At 37.7% G+C, this 19,198-nt stretch overlaps 1 protein-coding gene across 2 annotated transcripts in view; it reads left to right on the forward strand.

Annotated features, from left to right (window-relative positions):
• The window catches only part of STK32B (serine/threonine kinase 32B), a 168,611-nt gene that overhangs the window by 14,998 nt on the left and 134,415 nt on the right, over positions 1-19,198 (forward strand). Inside the window, exon 2 of one of the 2 annotated variants that reach the window (XM_014966735.1) lies at positions 13,994-14,049. The exons of the other annotated variant lie outside the window; for it this stretch is intronic. Within the exon in view, the coding sequence (XP_014822221.1) occupies positions 13,994-14,049 (56 nt within the window). The remainder of the gene's footprint in view (positions 1-13,993; positions 14,050-19,198) is intronic. 2 annotated transcript variants of the gene reach the window in all.

Genomic DNA, 19,198 nt, shown 5'->3' on the forward strand with positions numbered 1-19,198 from the left:
AGCATGGTGGTGGTGGGCCAGGGGAAGCTGGTCATGGCCAGCAAGGCCAGTTAGTGCCCTCAGAGCCCTGAGAGATACAGGTTGTTTTTTACATTGATACTTGTGACTTTTTCTGATGAGGAAGAGCCATGTAATACAAATGCCCGGACATCTTCAGAAATTATCTTCAAATGTTTTTGAAATTCTTGCAATTTCGATACTATTTTCAAATCCCAAAGGATAAACCAGACCTGAACAGCCATATTTATAACACACAGGTTTGCTTTCTTCTTCTGAAGGGTTTTTCCTGAGGGAACATCTCTGCTATCAAACTGATGAGCTTTAAGGCAAAGGAAAAACAAGGGCTCTGCACTTCAGGCACACTTCTGCTGCACATTAGAACTGGCATTCATTTGAAGACCATGGGGCATGGGGTTGGCTAGATTTAAAAACACTAAATGGGAAGCAAACCTGATTGAAACATGAATCTTTCTGACCCTTTTAGCATCCTTATTTGCCCCCAATAGTTCATTTGTAGTTGTGGGTAAAAATAGAAGAGATAATTCTTCCAGATCCAATTTTGGAGACAGACTCCTTATCTCTTGGGATCTGAATTTTGAAGAGAAAGCGAAGAACAACTCATACTTTCTCTAGGTGTTTGGGTAAAATCCTATTCACATGGCTCCCTAGCCTCCCACTAACATGGCACCAAGACTCATTTTTTGAAATCCTGCTCTGCGAGAACAGAGGAGCCACTGCTCAAAGGAGTCTAAAGCAAAGAGGTTTCTTAACTTCTCCCATGCATGTTTGGCATTATAGAGGCCTCCATGTGGATAAGATTGACTGATGCTTCACTGAGGATTTTGTTGGTAACTTCATTTAAAGAATTTTCCTTCACCTGGGGATCACTCTGGTAAATTTATTGTAGGAGAAAACAGTCCAGTCCACTGAAATTTGACATTTTATTCCCATGGCAACTTCCCCCAGAGAGCCTTCCAGTTCAGCTATTAATGAGGTTATTCTCATAGTAACTCTGAGGCAGGTGAATATTCCCTCTTTCTAGCTGAAAAAGATGCTTCATAGTCTATTATGTGTTTCCAGATCTCACAGGGACATCTATTACAGTTAAAGTGGAATTTAGACTTTCAGTATTTTAGCAATACGTTTTCTCAAGGAGTATCTTTTCTGTTGGACACACCTGTCAACCTGTTTCTCCTTGCAATAGATTTCAGAGATTCTTTTTGTCAGCTAATTCATAAGTAAGCAACATGGTCAGTCAGAAACTCTCTCAACAAAAGGGGGCTGTGTTTTACCACTTATGAAAGGTCTTAAAGACATTTTATATTTGAGCAGGTCCTGAAACTTTTCTCCTTAATTTCAATGTCAAGTTTACCCTTCAAAAGAGCTATGAACGGCATGGAGACTCACAAAGGCTTCCCCGCTATTCACTGGCTCTGATAAGACCTAGTACAACAATTCAATTGTTCCTTGACGACTTTTGATGTTGCTACTAAGTTAATAGCTTTTCTGAACCAAATCTCTGTCCTGTCGCAAAACAAAACTGTTTTCATAGCAGCAAAAAGGAATCTTTAATTAAAACTTTCACTGATCTTTAAAAAAAAATTAATTGACTTGTGAGTTATAATAGCAAAATTTTTCACTGAATTTTTCACTGAATTTCACTGAATTTCTAGAGTTGGAAGGGACCATAGAGATCATCTAGTCCAACTCCCCTGCTGAAGCAGGATTGCCTAGAGCTAGAGCATGTTACTCAGGACTACATCCAGGCGGGTTTTGAAAATCTCCAAAGAAGGGGACTCCACAACCTCCCTGGGCAGCCTGTTCCAGGGTTCCGTCACCCTCACCGTAATTTTATACATTACTGCTTTATAATAGGATACATGGATGAGTGACTAAGATGATATCAGAAGTTCCAATTACTTTCCACCAAAAACAACTTAGTCTATGCAAAAGAAACCTTTCTACTAGAAAATGAGTTACCTGAATGCTATATGCTAACAGAATGTAAATACAGCTAAATTAGTTGCAAAGATCTTCTGTTTTGGTAAACTAACCTATGGTTATGCTGAAGATTTGACACTGTCTTAATAAATCTTAATAATTTTCGTGTGGCAATGAGGCCTGGGTTATTGATTTAAGTCAGTTGCATTATTATCCGATGCACCAAACCTAATAATAATGTAATAATTTCAGTTCTTCATGTCACATAGCTTCAGTGCCAGTCTAACTGGAGAGAGAATCATGTGGCCAGTCACAATTAATCCTGTGCACAAGAAGTGAACATCTCTACAACACTGATGTGTAACTGTTTCTAACTACCACCAAAGCTTTTCTGGCTTGTGTGGTTGCCCAGACTCTGGCCATTGACAGACACCAATGATAGATATTTAACAAAGGTGAGAATTTTTACAACATTTCAGTCCATCCAGAGGAACATCTGAATTCTGATGAGATTTTTCATAACACTGAGTTATACACCAGTATGTAAAAGCCCTGACCAGTAGTTATAGAATTATATATATAGTAGTTATAGAATTATAGGCTTTCTATTTGCTGCTTGTTGAAAAACGGTCAGTTTAGTAGTGCAAATTCCTTTCATTTTTCTGTTAAATGTAAAAGTGAAAGCCCCTGTATTTGAAGTCCAGTTATCTTTATAGCTCAATGTATGGGAATTAACCACTCATCATAACAGAAGACTACTGAGATGCTAAGAAGAGCTGCTTTAAAATAATGTTGCTGAAGGTTTATGCTAACCTGACTCACACAAATCAAGACCATCTAGACCATCAAGACCATCATCAGCACTCAAGTTCTTGCTCTCCTTCTATGGTACTACATTATTATTTCAGACAGATCAGATCAGTGCCCACTGCCATGGGCGTGGAAGTATCGTTAGAAGAATGTCTTGTCTGTGGTTCCCCTGCAAGGGGTTAGGTCTGCACAGTTCTCTCTTAGTCACAGTCTGAGTTTCCTCCCCACTTTGACTTTGCACTATGCTGTAGTTTTACCCCTTTCTGAAAGTGTTGATGCCTTTTGCTTTAGATGATATCCCAGGGCAGGAATTATTATAAATTGTTATAATAAATTGTTATTATAAACTGTTATAAACTGACTTTTTGCAGTATTAGCCTCCAATCATGCTTTCCACTATTGTGTTTTGTCTCTTTCCTTTTAAGCTGTCTCAGCTGCTGCTATTTTAAATCTTAGGTACGCGTCAAGACAGCTTCACCTTTGTTATTGCCTATAACATTAGTCATCATTGGGATTTTTGAACACCTTGCATTATCCCAGAAAAGAGACAAGTAAAACATATCATCCTCTGTGCTAATGTTTTGCAACTCACATCATCAATGGTGACGCTGAACAGATAGTCATTCTTTTCTGTTATATACTGCACTGTCCATGAGGTCGTACAACCAACTTGGGCTACCTACTAGGTTGTCCAACTGACTTTTTGCAATACAAAACACATTTTGTATCTTATGCCAAGCTCTACCAGTTCTATTTGACCATTTTTTTTTTAATTTATCAATAAGAAATAACTTAGAGTTCATTAGTTTACATTAGTAACTTTGCTTTCAAGTAATAGCAGTTGTACTTTAGATTGTATTAAATTAAATCTTTCTGGCATACTTTTATTAGTTGTCCTACGTATTTTCAAAAGCTAATTGGTTGCCTTCCTGGAATTGACATCTAAGTCAAAAGACCTGCTTAGTGGATCATTTTAAATTTGCCTGCCTTTATTGCCTGCACTCACTTATGCATGAGGAGAAAACGCAAATATTAGCGTCAGTATATTTTAATGGGACAGGGATCAAAGTTTGACCTCTACTTTGATATAAAACAATTTCTTTAAAAGTAAAATACATAAACTCTGTAGTAAAAAGTACTGTAACTCCCCTATGAAAGTGACTCTCATTCTCTTGCCCTTCAAACTGGACTTCTAACAAAACTAGCCTTGTAGCATATTGGAAATTGTCACGATTAGCTTAATCCCATCTAAATATCCATGCTGCGACCAATAGGGATGCTCCTGCTCTTCTCCTTGTTCCTGTTGTCTGCAATGTGCCCAAGATGTTGTTGATGTGATTGACTCATTTTCTTGTCACATTTTCAAAGCCTTTTATCTGGATGATCTACGGTCTTGTCATTGCATCACATGACAAGGATCATAAAGAAGGGCTAAAACACAGTATCTGTAAGGTGGTCTTAAAGAGGTTTGTTAAGTGTGTAAGCTCTAAAGCACATAAATTATGCTCCTGATGTTGTGAAATGCAGGTATTTTCTACTTCCTCTCATTATTAGGCTGTCTGAAAACAGAAATCTTTCCTGTGAAAAACTAGAAGCAAAATGAAAAGTAATATTTCTTGAAAAGTCCTGACTTCAGCAAACCAACCCTATCAGAAATACACCTACACTCCACATGGACAGATAGACAGCAATAATAGCAAACCAAAAATTGCCATGAATCAATACTGATAAATTTTTCCTTTCAGTTGAGATCAGTGAAGACCTTTTGATTTTGTAATTCTTTCATTTCCTTCTTTGGTGGAAAAGAGGTAAATTGGAAAGCAAAAAGATAAGAAGAACCCCAAATCTAGATATTTTTATGTTTGCTTTCATCGGAATTGAAATCAAATTCTAAATCAAAAGATCAGAACTTTTGTATTGTTTTGTATCCTTCAGATTCCCATTATTTATTTAAAAGAATAATTTTGTTTCTCTAATCTCTTCCTATGCTTGCTCAAACAAACCATGGCAGGCAAAATCTTACTTTTCAATTACTCCCTCTTTTTCTGGCAACCTGAGAGTATCTCTGTATGCTTCTGAAGCAGAGTAACCTGTCTGAGGATCACAGAGGCAGCACACTTAACTCCCTGATTATGAAACTGTATGGTTAAATTTTGGACTAGTATTGAAGAGGCATAAAGCTAAGAAAATTGACATTATTTTTTAATTTAATGCTGACAAGAAGGACTGTGGGTGAGCTATGCAGTCACAAGAGCTCTTCTGATCAGTACAATTAACCTGTGCCAGTAAACACCTATTCGTGCTCAATCCTTCACAAAGGAACAGCTAACGACATCAAATCAGTATTAAAATTCTTGTGGAGCAAAGCACCAGCCAAATGTTTCCACACCTTCCATAGAGTAACAAACTTTTGTTATTCCCTGGGATAACAATCAGTTAGCTCAGTCCCTGGAGCTTGCGGTGAAACCCTTACTAAGGCTACCACAGGGCAACCTTTCAGTAGACTTTTGGCAAAAAAAAATGAGTGTTCTTAAATCAAAGTCCTACTGCAGTATATAGCTATAGGTCTTTTTGTGCTGACTTCAATGGCAAGTTGACAAGTCTCTGCTACCTGTAAATCCCTCTCAGTGGCTCACAGAAAATGACACCCACATCCCGCAATGGATCAGGATGACTTTTCTTAGTTTTGTTCTGGTGATGTATCTCCAATTTCTCAGAAGAGGTCTTGAGAATGTAGAATGGCATGGAGCAGTTTCAGTTTAAACTTCCCTCAAAGAAAAGCTATAATGGTGTGCAGCTTGTTCTATTTGCCCAAGAAGTCAACTTTGTTTTACAGGTTTAAGGTAGCTGCTTGATATATTTTTCAGAGTAGATGTATTTAATGGCAGTATGATTTTAATTTGCCTGATTAGAGTTGTAAACGGCTCTAGAGAGAAATTTTCCATTTAATCTTTGGTTCAAACAGATTCTTGTTTACAAGGAGCCAGAGTTTCCTTGTGAATGCAAAAATCGCGTCTCCATCTCTTTTACAGCTTTTTCAGAATAGCATTAGAAAGAGAATTATGTTCTTTAAAAAAATTACAAAGGAAGAAAAGTTTCGAGACTCAGTCCTAGAATCTTTAGCAGCTTGGTTGTTTTCAAATTTATTTTTGGTTGTGGCCGCACATGCTTATTTTTCTAACAGTGCAAATCATTAGCTGATTCATCAAATTCTTCTAATTTGTTTTTATAGGATTTTAGAAAATGGTAGACACAGACCATTGTAGTTCTTTCCAGCCTTTTAACTAAGGCATTGAGAAAATTCCCCAGCCATTTAGGAAAAACCCACACTTTTAATAATACAATGTGAGGTGGATTTCACTGAATACAGTGTAGGACCCCATGATGTTGACACTGCTTTTGATGAGCAAACTGTGCATGAATTTGTTCATCAAATTGTGCAAATTTGATGTGTGTTTTAATTGCATGTGAAATATTACCTTGTAGGAGGATTAACATAAGGAAGTAAGAATTTCTGTAATGCATCACAGCAGATGTTATTTAGCCCACTCTTTCAGCTCTGGTATCAGATATTTATTGATAGAATCTAGAAATAAGAGAGGTATAAAATCATACTTTTACAACACTGCAGTACTAAGGTTTTCTCTCCATTTATGACAATGTAAGTAAAGTAATGTAAAGTAAAGGTTGCTTCCACTTCATCAAGTCTGAAAGAGGACATAGATGGGACATAACAAGGAACTCTGTCAATCTGTTTTGATTTTTTTTTCCTTTTAAAAAACAAATTATTACTTTCAGTAAAATTGTGTTGAATTTTGGAACAGACTTTTCTTCTGAATAACTTTTTAATGGGCAATTCAACTTTTTGTTGAAACAAAACACCATTATTTTTCTTTACAAAAATTAAGCTGTATATGAGGAAAACACAGCTGATTTCGAAAGTTTAGATGGAATTCAAGTTTACCTTTTCAAACTGATTTCATTTTGGGTCAGTTCAAAGCTAGACTACACTTCTGTGATATAACATTTCTTCAAAGGTGTTGGAATCTGATACTCCTATTCCCTTCTGTAGATCCAATTCTTGTACCTGTTTACACCTCCCATGATCCAACATATCACCACTACTGACTGAACAAAGTGTGCATCAGGCAAGTGCTATGGGCAGCACATCACAGAATATATAGTCCAGCAACAACCTAATCTCATAGATGAACATAGTCATTAGCACAAGGGAGTACTGAACTACTGTGGAAGAAACCACTTTCAATCAATCAGGAAGTCTGAAATGAAAGTCTTTTGATAATACAGAAATGTTTTGCTTTGACAGGAAATTAAAGTGTATGTACCCTTTTGCAAGGTGGACATTATTCTGAACTTCTGGAGTTGCAGAAGGGCAGAGGATTATTGTTATAATCTGCTTGTCATATTTTAAAATTGGAAAAATGTTATCAGTTAAAAATGGAATACTTCAGTTCAATTGATAAAATAGGAAAATTACAGTTTCAAATCAAGTGTCATAATTGTTTTGCTTTATTAAGAGCCATGGGTTTTTTTGAGCATAAACTAATGTTCAAGTATCAGAATGTCCCAAGAGACAGGAATTACATTTTACATGCATTTAGTCTGCAAACATTATCAGACCAGAATACATTTTAAAGTTCAAAGCAAAATTAGCTGCATTTTAAATAAAATTTGTTTGACTTACAAATATCTTCAAACCTTTCTAATTGCAAATAAACTCTGGATAATTATAAAAAAAAATATTAACATAATAATTAGAAACTGTTTATATTGAGACTAAAACACTCATTAAACTTGAAGAATTGACACATTTTATGCAACTTAAATGAAAAGACCCTAAATGCAATGATAGAAAACACCTTGTTCCATCAGTAATGAGATAAAACCAGCTCTGAAACCACTTTTTTCTTGACCTTCAGTTATGTATGTCTTTCTAATTAGTAGGTTCCCCAGTGAATTAATGTATGGGAATGCCCCATTCCACTCAGAAACCTAACAAAGCTATACAGATTTTGTTTGCTTTGCTTGCCTGAAAGGTATGCCTGGCTTTATCATTCTGGCGACAAAAATTCATTACATACTTAATTTGAACAGTATCCGCCTGAGCTTTATCATTCTGGCGACAAAAATTCATTACATACTTAATTTGAACAGTATCTTTCTTCACTTGTGCAGTTCCCATGAATAGAGCATGATGGAATGTGACTCCTTATGACTACCTTACCTATTTTATGCCCATTAATCTAATTTTTCAGCACCATTCAGGCCTGTCCTGTCTATACCCATTCAAGCTGGTGACTCCATTATGTTTACTGAATGTATATGACTGTGTCTACTTGGTTACACATCCTATGTGTTTTTGTGTGGAAGTACAGTAGTAATTTTAACAGGCTTTGATGGCTGCTGAGACCTACCAAGGTTATGTCAGCACAGCCTCATGACTTCGTCTGAAAAAGGCTAGAGAACTGGAGAAGTGGGCAGACTTACAAAGAAGATTGCAGAACTAGTTTGAAATCCTAATAGCAGTGCTGTCCAGTAAGTCTCAGGTCAAACCACACAGGCCAAATCCAGAAGAAAAATCTGATTTAGTTATTACTCTGTTTTTTTTTTCTGATTCACACAGAAGCAGGAAGCTTTAAAACGCCCTGAAAGAGACCTGTAACATCTAAGACGGTGCTCAGACTTAAACAAAAAATTTATTTCCTTGGCTGATGGCCATGCCATGTTTCCTTGTTTCTGTTTTCTTTGAGGTTAGTGAGAATGAAGCTAGATGTCTTGAAGTGCTTGCTGGGTTACAAATGTGGCTTTACTGTACACCTCCAAATGCGTTAGTAGTCATGTTCTGATTTTGGCTACTACCAAGAAGTCCAAATAAATGAGTAGAATCAGATAGAGAAAGACAGTGTCTGGATTTAGCTCTGGATACTTATCAAGTTCTTTGAGTTTTTTGAATCAAAAGACCCCTAATTTCTTTTTTGTGATGCAAAGCAAGTGTATGCCCTTGCTTTGACGAAATTGGATTGGATATTTACTCTTGGAGATATGACATTCTTTCAGGTAATGGTTATTGAGTGTATTTGGACTAATCACATATACATGCTATAATTATTCCTCAGCTGCAGTAAAAACAACAGATGTCAGCTCTACGTGGACTCCACACAATATACATATTGCCTCTTGAGCTAGATGTAATTTACGTGAATAATGCAGAAGACGTGAATGCATATAGAAGGCTTCATTGTTTTAACATATATCATTATGTACATAATGCTGGTTAGTTTGAAAAAGAAAAAAGAAAAAAAGAATAATTGGCATTTCCAATCAAACTATCCAGTGTTTCTACAGTATGGTTGTAAAAACCCAACAGTCTGTGATGTGCATCTTTTCCCCAAAGTGTACTTTATCCTTGGGAGCAGCAAAGCAAGAAATACTTATTTTGTCTTTTGCTAGAAAGTTTTATATCAAATTCTTGCTCCATCAGTATTCATGCCATCAAAAAGATGTGCCTGAGAAATGGTGTGGTCTGAAGTGGGAGCCAGGTTCTGCTCTCAGCTCTGTGGCAACTTGATGTGCAAGATTGGAGGCAATCATCTACTGATATCTGTACCTCCACTGCCACAGCAGTGTACACTTTTCACACTTTGAAAATTGCTTTCGGTCCTTCTAGTGCTTTTATATAGCACTGTTACCTGAATTGGCTGTCACTACTCACCTGATTACTTGTGCATCTGAGCACTAAACTACCTCCTATACCTAATTTTATGGCTGCCTTAGAGGTGTAATTATTCATACTTCTACAGACAGGGGCAGAAGATGTCAAAGCACTTGCCTAAGGTCACAGGAGAAGGCTGTGGCAGCCGAGGGACTTCTGTGTACATGTTCACAAACCACTGCACTATCCTTCTAGATATTCCTGAAAGTTGTTGAGTATACCAATATATTTGTTCAACTATCTGTGATGGCTAGGACCACATTTTTTGACTTTTCCTGGCAAGCAGTGTGCAATCTTTCATTCAGCTTGCAAATCCCATTAGCATCATCCAAGCTTTTATTAGTTGAAGATCAAACTGCTGGAAAAACTACTTCAAAACCATGAAAATAATCAAAGTAAGGTATACTTGTGCTTCAAGTTAATAATAGAGACTTGAAGCTGTGAAATGGAATTCACTTAAGGTTTATTTGAGCACAACTAATTGGAAAGAAACAAAATAATTTAATTTATATGCATACGTTGATCATTGCTGAAATTAACTGGCGTCCATCACTCTAATACCATATCATGCAACAGGTGCCATAAATGTTAATCTATTTTATCCCTTAGTTAGCCAAATATTTGTTTTATGCTATAATTCTTCTCAGTTACAAATTAATGATGACTTTTTTTCAGAGCTGAAGGTGGGAGATAAGGGAGGGGAGATTATAATACCTCTTGATTTTTCCAAATTGATGAAAATCAATGAAACTGAAACTCCTTCATACTGTGTTGTTAACACTCACAGTTTCATTCTGTGGATTTGCTTGTATGAAAAATTATCTGAAGACGATATAAACTAATTTTGATTTCTGAAAAATGTCCATATTCTATGACTCAAATTCAGAGCTGATGTCTAAGATCTCCCAAGTATGGTGTGGAAGTAAAATGAAAGAAGTGCTCAAAAAGTTGAAAAAGATTTTTTTTTTTTTCATCTTGAGTGAAGGGTAGCAAGAAAGCTATTTTCAAACGAGTAATAGTCATATTACCGTTACTGAAGAAAGTGTTCTTCTGTCAGCCACACCATTATCTCCGTGGGGCTTTGTGCTAGAAAAATGTCATTAGCTACAACACCAGACTCCACAAGTTAGACATGTCATGTTTTAGAGGACAAGAATATAATACTTGTGGTATCCTTGTTGCACAGAGGAAATGGTCATGTCTGACCTTGATGGTATTTTAAACATTGGAAATACCAGAGATCATAGTGAGCCGTGATCTTCTCAGAATAAGTGGTGGCCCTGTGGTGTTGAATGTTCACCAAAAGGGAGAAAAAGCACACACAAAACCTAAAAAAGAAGTGTGATGAACAAAATAAGCCAAATATTCTGAGAGAGTGAGATTAAAAACACCTGAGGAGAATGACTGGTGTAGTAATAAGGTGGCAGGTGAATTTAGCTTCACTGTTTACTGTCTATCAGGGTTGTGATGTTAAGGTGACTTCTGCGGTGCTGATCTGTTGTTGATGGGACTGTTGCTTAAAGCAACAGTTAAATTGATGTTTTACTCAACTGTATTTGGTATTGGTTTCAACTGCAAAGGTATTTTTTTTATAATCCTTTCCTAACATCCCAAGGGAGGAATTTCTCCAGATTTTGAATCTACGATGTTGTGAGTATGTCTGAATGATCAAAAGAGACCAAGTTGTCTCAGCTTAGTGAATTAAACCTTTCCAGAAGCTCACAGTGGCTGCAAGCCCAGCTTATTTCAAATGCAGGCTTAGATGTGTTTACATAATTCCGTAGTCACTTAAAATTATCTTTATTTACTCTGGCACAAGATGTGTAGCAATCATTGTATATTGATTTTAGATAAGACTTATGGGACAATAAACTATAGAGAGAAAACAGACTTTTTTCTTATAGAAAATCTGAAGTATGACATCCTGCTTCTATCCATGTTAAGCACAAAAATTGAGAAAATTTGATCAATTGTTGTGGCTATGTTCTTTTAACCACTTATATGACTTACTATTAATCCATCTTAAATTCCATGGTATAATGCTTCGTTTAATCATTTCTTTCCTACAGAAGTCCAATTTACAATTAAATAAAAAAAAAAAAAAAGTCATACTAGTAATTCAGAGCAATAAGCACCACCAAAGAAGGAAGTACAGAGTAATAGAATAGAGATTATATGGTCAATAAAAAATGTCCTTCTCATAGCTAAAAGTAAAGTTTTACAAAAACAAAATAATTCATCAAACTGATGAATTTCAAAACCAGACAGGCTTCAGGACAATAATGTAGTCAACTCCTACTGAAACGTGGCTTGACTTAAATTTAGATAATTGCAGACCATTTCAACAGTTTTCCAGCAGTTTTTGGGAACTGCCCTAAGTTGATGGACATCAAGGTAAAGAACAAACTCAAACTAAGCTTTCTATCAGGAAAGTGTTTGTGAAAAATTGGTAAAATAAATAGGAAACATCAGAAGGTTTGAAAGCAGGGGAGTGACACAAACAGCACCAGCATGCTGAAGGGAAAAATTGTGGAATTTTCTGTATCAAAGAAATGAATGCAATTAACACATAGTTTTGAACATCTTCAATGTGATATTGAACTCCTACTTAAGCTTAAGGATTAACTTAAAGACCTCAGTCATTAAGCTCTCATATCCTCCATTCAGGGGCATCTGCTTGGGAGGGATGACCTGTGGGAACAAGATTTAAGTTGATGTAAGTCTGTGTGAAAGGTAGTTTTGCTAAACTCACCATCTTGTCTGTCATACCAGTATTGACCAGCAGGAACTACAAGACAGTGCCCCACTGGCAAAATCTGTGGGCAGAGACCCCAGCTGTAGGTCATTGACAGACAATCTCGCCTCTCAGACTTCTGGGTAACCCTAACTCCTCTGCGATTCAGCACAAAATTTGTTTTGCAATTTTCAAGCAGCTTATAAATCCTTCGCAGGGTTATGCATTTTCATTTTAGCATCCAAATCCTAAAACTGCTATATTCAGAATTACCATCTTTGTTTGCTAAAGAGTCTGCTGCTTTCAGCTCTGTCAGCTCTGGATTTGATTTGGTCTCCAGCAATTACCAGGAAGGTGGTTGCTGTAGCTGCACTAATGAAAGGAGCAACCATGTTTCCCTGAAGACAATGTAAGCAAGAGTAAATAAACAAATGCTTAAATATATTCTAAGTGGCATTAATAGTGTAAATGATATATTACTGGAACAGGGAGAATAAGATTTTAGCCCTTTTTGGTGGCTTGATATATATCAAGCTTGCAGCTTCCTACTCAGTGCTTAGCTCGAGCTGATACAACTTTGTTGACAAGTATTTAATGTATTATTAGTTTTATAGGATTTTCTTCTTCATCATGGGGTGAGTCACATTTTTGTTGTATTTATTCATGTTACCACATTTTTCTGGTGACAGTCTGTCTCCATAATTTTGCTGATACCTTTTAGGCCAATAACGGATGCATAGATGGAGGTACGTGACCAAAGCTAGGAACATAAGAAAGTTTTAATTTAAAAAAATCCTGTTATGTTGCACTGAACTTTGTCTACTCTGGTTCACTGAGTTTAGCTGTAAGTGTGATTCTTTTCCAACAAGTGACTGTAAAAACTGTATCACACATTGTCATGTTTGTGTTTCGGTGGCTCTGAATCAATTTTGTTCAGGATGTTGTTGGATTTTTTTTTTAAACCTCCAGACCTACCAATGAACCAGAGATTTGAAGGTCGTGCTGTGTTCGGTCTCATGCAACACCAACAATAATGACATTTCTGAGAAAAGAAATCTCTCACTCACCTTCACAGCAAACTACTTCAGTGTCTAGGGCTGACTGTGCTGTCAGATTTTCATGAAGCGGGAGTAAATCCATTCTACTGCCAAGCTAAAGCGAAATCTCCAAAACAAACTCATGCTACATCTGCTAAATACTCTTACAATATTTGCATTATGTATTGTATTAAGGTGGCAAAGTTTGGAGGAGCTGATCCCGCTAGCTCATCATGGGATAAGCTTCCATCACTGTAACAGAATATGGGAATTATCCTGCAGAGTAATTACTGTAACAATACTATCCTTCCATTACCACGTATCTGTAAGCAGGTGGTATTACTTACCTGAATTATTCAGCACCCTTTTAATAGATCTTAATCTTTCTGGAAAATGCTGAGCAGTTTTTGCTAAGGGCTGCATAATGCTAACTTACCGTCTTGTTTAGGTTTATCCTAACCATCCTTGGTTAGGATGGAGGTATGTTTCTTTTTGGAGATACTGTGGGCTGGAGGCAATGGGCCAAGATGAGCTGATAAACAAAATTAATGGAGCGCATTTTAAAGCAAACCTCCTCTTTGCTAGATATTAAGTATGTTTGATGTTTTAAGAGAAGTAAATACCACATGGTAAAATGACATTAGTTGGTAGTACTGTCATTTCTTTTCTTATCTGATTTCTGCTTCTCACTTGGCACTCTACAAACTATTTTCCTTTCTTCTCTCCTTTATTTTGCAGTTAACTTTGACCACTTTCAAATATTGCGGGCTATTGGGAAAGGGAGTTTTGGAAAGGTAAGAATCAATTTATTTTTAACAGTTAAAAAGCTAGTAGAGAACTCCTTTGTGTATTTCTGGTGTGACCTGATTAGACTAGGATAATGAAACATAGATTTTGTAGCCTTTCCTTCTTAAAGACATCCTATCATCAGTATGAACTGACTCTGACTAGTCATTAAATTATTTCTATTACAATACATTCACTAAAATTGAGTAAAAATGATTATAAAAATTAAGCCCCCTTAATGAGGATTAGCAGAATTTAGAAATCAGCCCCCAAAAGAAAAACAAACAAAAAAAAAAGGAGCTGACTACGTTTTTAAGCACTTCGCTAGAGTGATCTTGTTCTTAAATCTCTGGACTTATTCGTGCCTTTAAAATAATTGCAGTATATTAAAGGCACTTTACATAGATTCAATACATTTGGGACTGTATAAACTGATGTACACTGTAATTATGATCATTGAGTAAATGTTTGTTCAATTCAACAGGCTTTTGCTGAAACAGAGAAGATTAATGGTTTGTTTACACACGAGTAGATGACCTTTCTTTCCCATAATAAAGACTATAACAAGGTTTTAAATTTTAAAATGGGTAAATACAAGGCCATGCAGTCACAGGAAATCATATTATAAAAAAATTAGAAACCATTACTTGCAGGAACACATTTGAAGGTGAAATATAACTTCAGTAACTGATCAAGCAATAGCTATCTAGATCTTGATTTAAATGATTCTTGAGTATATGCCAGCTGAGTGCCGGAGCTACTTCTGTAGTTATGCATTAAGCCCACACATGGGATTTTGCAGGCTCTTGGCCGTCCATGCAGAAAAATGACTTTCATTTTACAGAAGCCTGAAATACTTCTCGCAAAACAGCGTGGTCCTTCATGGCATGGTCCTTATTCGGTTCAATAATTTCCAAGAGAAACTGTCTTTGAGGTCAACAGGAGAATATGCTGTTTGTACAAAATAGTATTCAAGAATCCCTTAAAAATCAGGGCAGCTGGAGATCTATGTTTTTTTATTACTAAAATACACTGATGGAATATCATGTCAAACTAAATAGAGGTTCAGGAGCACAAGTTAGGTACAGGATAAGCAGTTGAAGATATATTGAAATCATGCTGGCCATGACAAAGATCACCTGCACCCATCTTTCTTCAAAGCTTCCCAATTCACACCTCTACTGTCTCCACCCTTTTAAAGGAGCCCTCACCCTTCCACATCAAGCAGGAAAACAAAACAAGCCTACATGCTTCTTGAAGGCTTTTTCATTGATGTTTGATCCACTCTTCTCCATGGTATTCTGGAAACTGGTGAATATTTCTATATTTCTAGAAACATCCTATTTTCTCACAGGTTCCTATGGCTGCAGTGTTCTTCTGAACCTGCTTTGGGGATATGTGTGGCTGAGAATAAAGTTTCAGAGCTCTGAGAGAGCATGTTTAATGCAAGAAAGAACTCATGCATAAGTGTACTCTAAACTTAAATCCTTATTTTGCAGCTGTCAAATGCAACAGAAGAGTCCTTGGCGTAACAAGCTTATTTTTCCCAAATGAATGCAAGCTTCTGACCAATCACCTTGTTTTTCCTTCCACTGAGAAGGAAAGAAAGAAACCCATTTTCAAGTGACCTATTATACCACAGCCAAAAGCACAACATGGTAAATCAGTCACTGCTTCAAGTGTCTTTCTCTGTGAGTCAGCCTTGCCTTTATCGCTCATTTAGAAGCCTCGTTGCTGGCAACTTTTCCTATTACTGTCCTTCTGGAAGTACCTGGCAGCAGAAAACGTCAACAAATGATGCAAGACCTCTAATCTCTATTGACTTGCTGTTTACTGTTTGGAGTCTGTTGTGCTCTAGCATCCTGCAACATGTAACACCGTGTTCTGCATCACGCCTTCCATAAACTGCCTTCTTCCTTTATGGCTGCTCTGTGGCCTTCTTTGTTTTCTGAGAGCAGTAGGATGTTTTAAGTCACGCTCTACTTTTTATATGTTATTGCTGTTGGTACAATTGCACGCTCTCTCTCTCTGTCTCAATATTTCTTAAATTACTGTGGTTGCTACAGCAACCTTAGGCCTCTGCAGGATATTGCTGCAGGAGGTATCTGATATGGCAGAGACTCCAAGCAGCTCAGCTCGCTCTTGTGAAGGGGGCTCAAGGTGATCCTCAGCACCTTACCTCTTCCACTGGGGCCACCTGCCTCAGCAGCAGCATTCTGTCCCTCCCAGCTGGCTTCAGAAAGCAGCTCCCTGCCTTTTCATTTGGTATTTTCAATTCGCAGTAGCAACACGTGCTGTTAAAGGAGTTCCCGGGCCATTTGGTGTCAAACGCTTTGTGTCTCAAGAGCTTGTCTTTTCTGAGAAGTGGCCACCTGTTTTAAGCCGCTGCCTCAGAACAGGCTGTTTCTTAGGAACATGTTAAGAGCAGGTGCAGTCTTGTACGCGTTGTAGCATCTTCTCCAGAAAAAGTGAAGAGACACCACAGCAGTTGTGAGGAGTGTAGGAAACGGGTATGGAGAGAAGAGAAACAAGCAGCATGCTCTTGTTTCCAGGAAGAGCCTGGCTCGCTTCCCTCTGCTTGGAAAGACATCCTTTCAGAGTGCAGGTTGCACCCTGGTAAGGGACAGATGAAGAAGCTGAGCTCTGAGCCTGTGTAGGACCATAGTAGCCACAGTTGTGTAAATCAGCAGTTCTTTTTTTCAAGCCAAGTGACATGCAAGCTGTGGCAGACTGGTGTGTGACCCCTCACAGAATACTTGTCCCCTGTTCCAGGAATCTGTGTACATAGCTGGTGTGTATATGTATCTGTATCTGTCAGTACACACAGTCACTGATAGAGCTGTGAGCTGCTGCAAGGGTGACAGTGGTACCCAAGAGAGGTATGTGGCACTCCTCTAAAAACAGCCGTGCTGGCTTCAGTGAGAAAGGTAGAGAAAGGTAGCTCTTTGCTTGTGCTTTGCTGTCCTCATATGTAACAGGAAACATTTAATTTTTAATTTTTCCAGAAAACCTTTAGGCTAGTTATGTTTGGCATCTTCCAGCTTTTGATATTTCCAAATACATTTGAAGTGGTCTAGATCAGAAATTTTATCCAAACAGGTTTTATTCATATACAAAATATTTGCCTTCTAAGTCAATTCAGAAATAGACAATGTAAAATATTTATAACATTCAACATAAGACGGGCACGGACCTTTTGGAGAGGGTTCAGCGGAGGGCCATGAAGATGATCAGAGGGCTGGAGCACCTCTCATATGAGGACAGGCTGAGAGAGTTGAGCTTGTTCAGCCTGGAGAAGAGAAGACTCTGGGGAGACCTTATTGCAGCTTTTCAGTACTTAAAGAGGACCTACAGGAAAGATGGTGAGGGACTCTTTATCAGGGAGTGTAGCAACAGGACGAGGTGTAATGGTTTTAAAATGAAAGAGGGGAGATATAGATTAGATATCAGGAAGAAATTATTTACTGTGAGGGTGGTGAGACACTGGAACAGGTTGCCCAGAGAAGTTGTTGATGCCCCATACCTGGAGGCGTTCAAGACCAGGCTGGATGGGGCTTGGAGCAACCTGCTCTAGTGGGAGGTGTCCCTGCCCATGGCAGCGGGTTTGGAACCAGATGATCTTCCAACTCTAACCATTCTATGATTCTATGATTCAAACTAAAAATACCGAACACTGGTCTAAATAGCTATTTCTTTATGCCTTGTGATACCTTAGAAGTACCCTCTCATGTTTAATCTGGATAAATTTTTTCATTTTGTTATATGTAGAGCCACTATTCTTATCAAGCAAAATATTGCAAATATATATATATATTTGAAGATGATCCAGTAAGTACAAAAATGGCTAGGAGTGAAATGCAAGAATTGTCATTGGTCTTTACTGCAACAGTAACCATATAATTGCAGGCTTGTTGCCGCAAAATGATTTGTATTCAGATGCAACATCTAGTTTTCAGGGATATTACAGTACCAATTTTCTTCAAGTTCTCTGTTCATGGAGGCAGGTATATTGAACAATCTGACCTCCTTAAATTAAATTCAAATTAAGATTTAAATGTACAAACTCTTTTCCTATTTGTCTGAGATGTTGAAACACAGGACTTAATTTTAATTAATTTGGTTGTATAAAACAGTGACTTCCTCTGCTGAAGTAATTGAAATTGCACTGGTGTAAAACAGATGGGAGCCCAGAATCATGTCTGCACTGATGGAGGGTACTTTACTGAATAATATGCAAAATATTTCAGAAAAAACATACTGCTATCCTAAAAGCAACATAACGCACAACTGTAGAATATTAATATTGTTTGACAGTATAAACACCTATTTTCTTAGCTTGAGTTAATATGAAAGGAGACTGAGCAGATGCTTGATCACTGCTCCAGCTGTCGTGGTTTGCTCAGGGGAATCTGGGAATGAATCCCCCTGTTTCAAAGAAATTCCCTGGCAGTGTAAAGCCAAACTTATGACATCCATTCTCCAACCTCTTTGTGTAAATCTTTCCAATTCTGCTTGTAGGATGAGACTATGAGCACTAATTTTTCAGAGTATGTGGGTAAGAACAGACAAGGTAGCAATATTTCAGGCACGTTTCATAGCAGATGTGTCAATTCCCACACTGACTCTGAAACATGTAGCTGATTTCTGTCTTGTAGTCCCTTAAGACTAGGTGAGTGTCTTCTCCCCGTGCAGTGCCACAGAGCCTTTCCTGGGCTGCTATTACTCATGCTCCGTCTGATCTCCTGACTTGACATACTTGATGCATAAGATTATGATAAAGGAGCAAGGTTGAGGTGTGCGCTCCGGCAGTCAGCTCTTCCCTATCAAGGATCTTGCACAGAGGAACTTTCTCTAGTTGCAGTTTTGCACCTCTACTTTTTTAATGACCTGTCATAAAGCCATATCGTGCAGTAGTTTGAGAGGCCTAAGTTCATGTGTACCAAACTCAGACCAAAATGGCTTTATTGAGACGAAGTGCTCCTGCACAGTGCTGCTCTCTCTGGACCAAGCACGTGGCAGTCAGAAGTCTTTTGAAGCTAGTGGGAGATAGGAGAAATCTGTGCTTTGCAGCAAGTCAAGCTGTTCAGCCATCCCCATCTTTTGCCCTGGGAAGAGCTTCTCTGAAGCTTCTCAGCCTACAGAAAGCATTACACAGTT

This window comes from Calidris pugnax, unplaced genomic scaffold, assembly GCF_001431845.1.
Source record: "Calidris pugnax isolate Ruff unplaced genomic scaffold, ASM143184v1 scaffold14, whole genome shotgun sequence".
Lineage (NCBI taxonomy): Eukaryota > Metazoa > Chordata > Aves > Charadriiformes > Scolopacidae > Calidris > Calidris pugnax.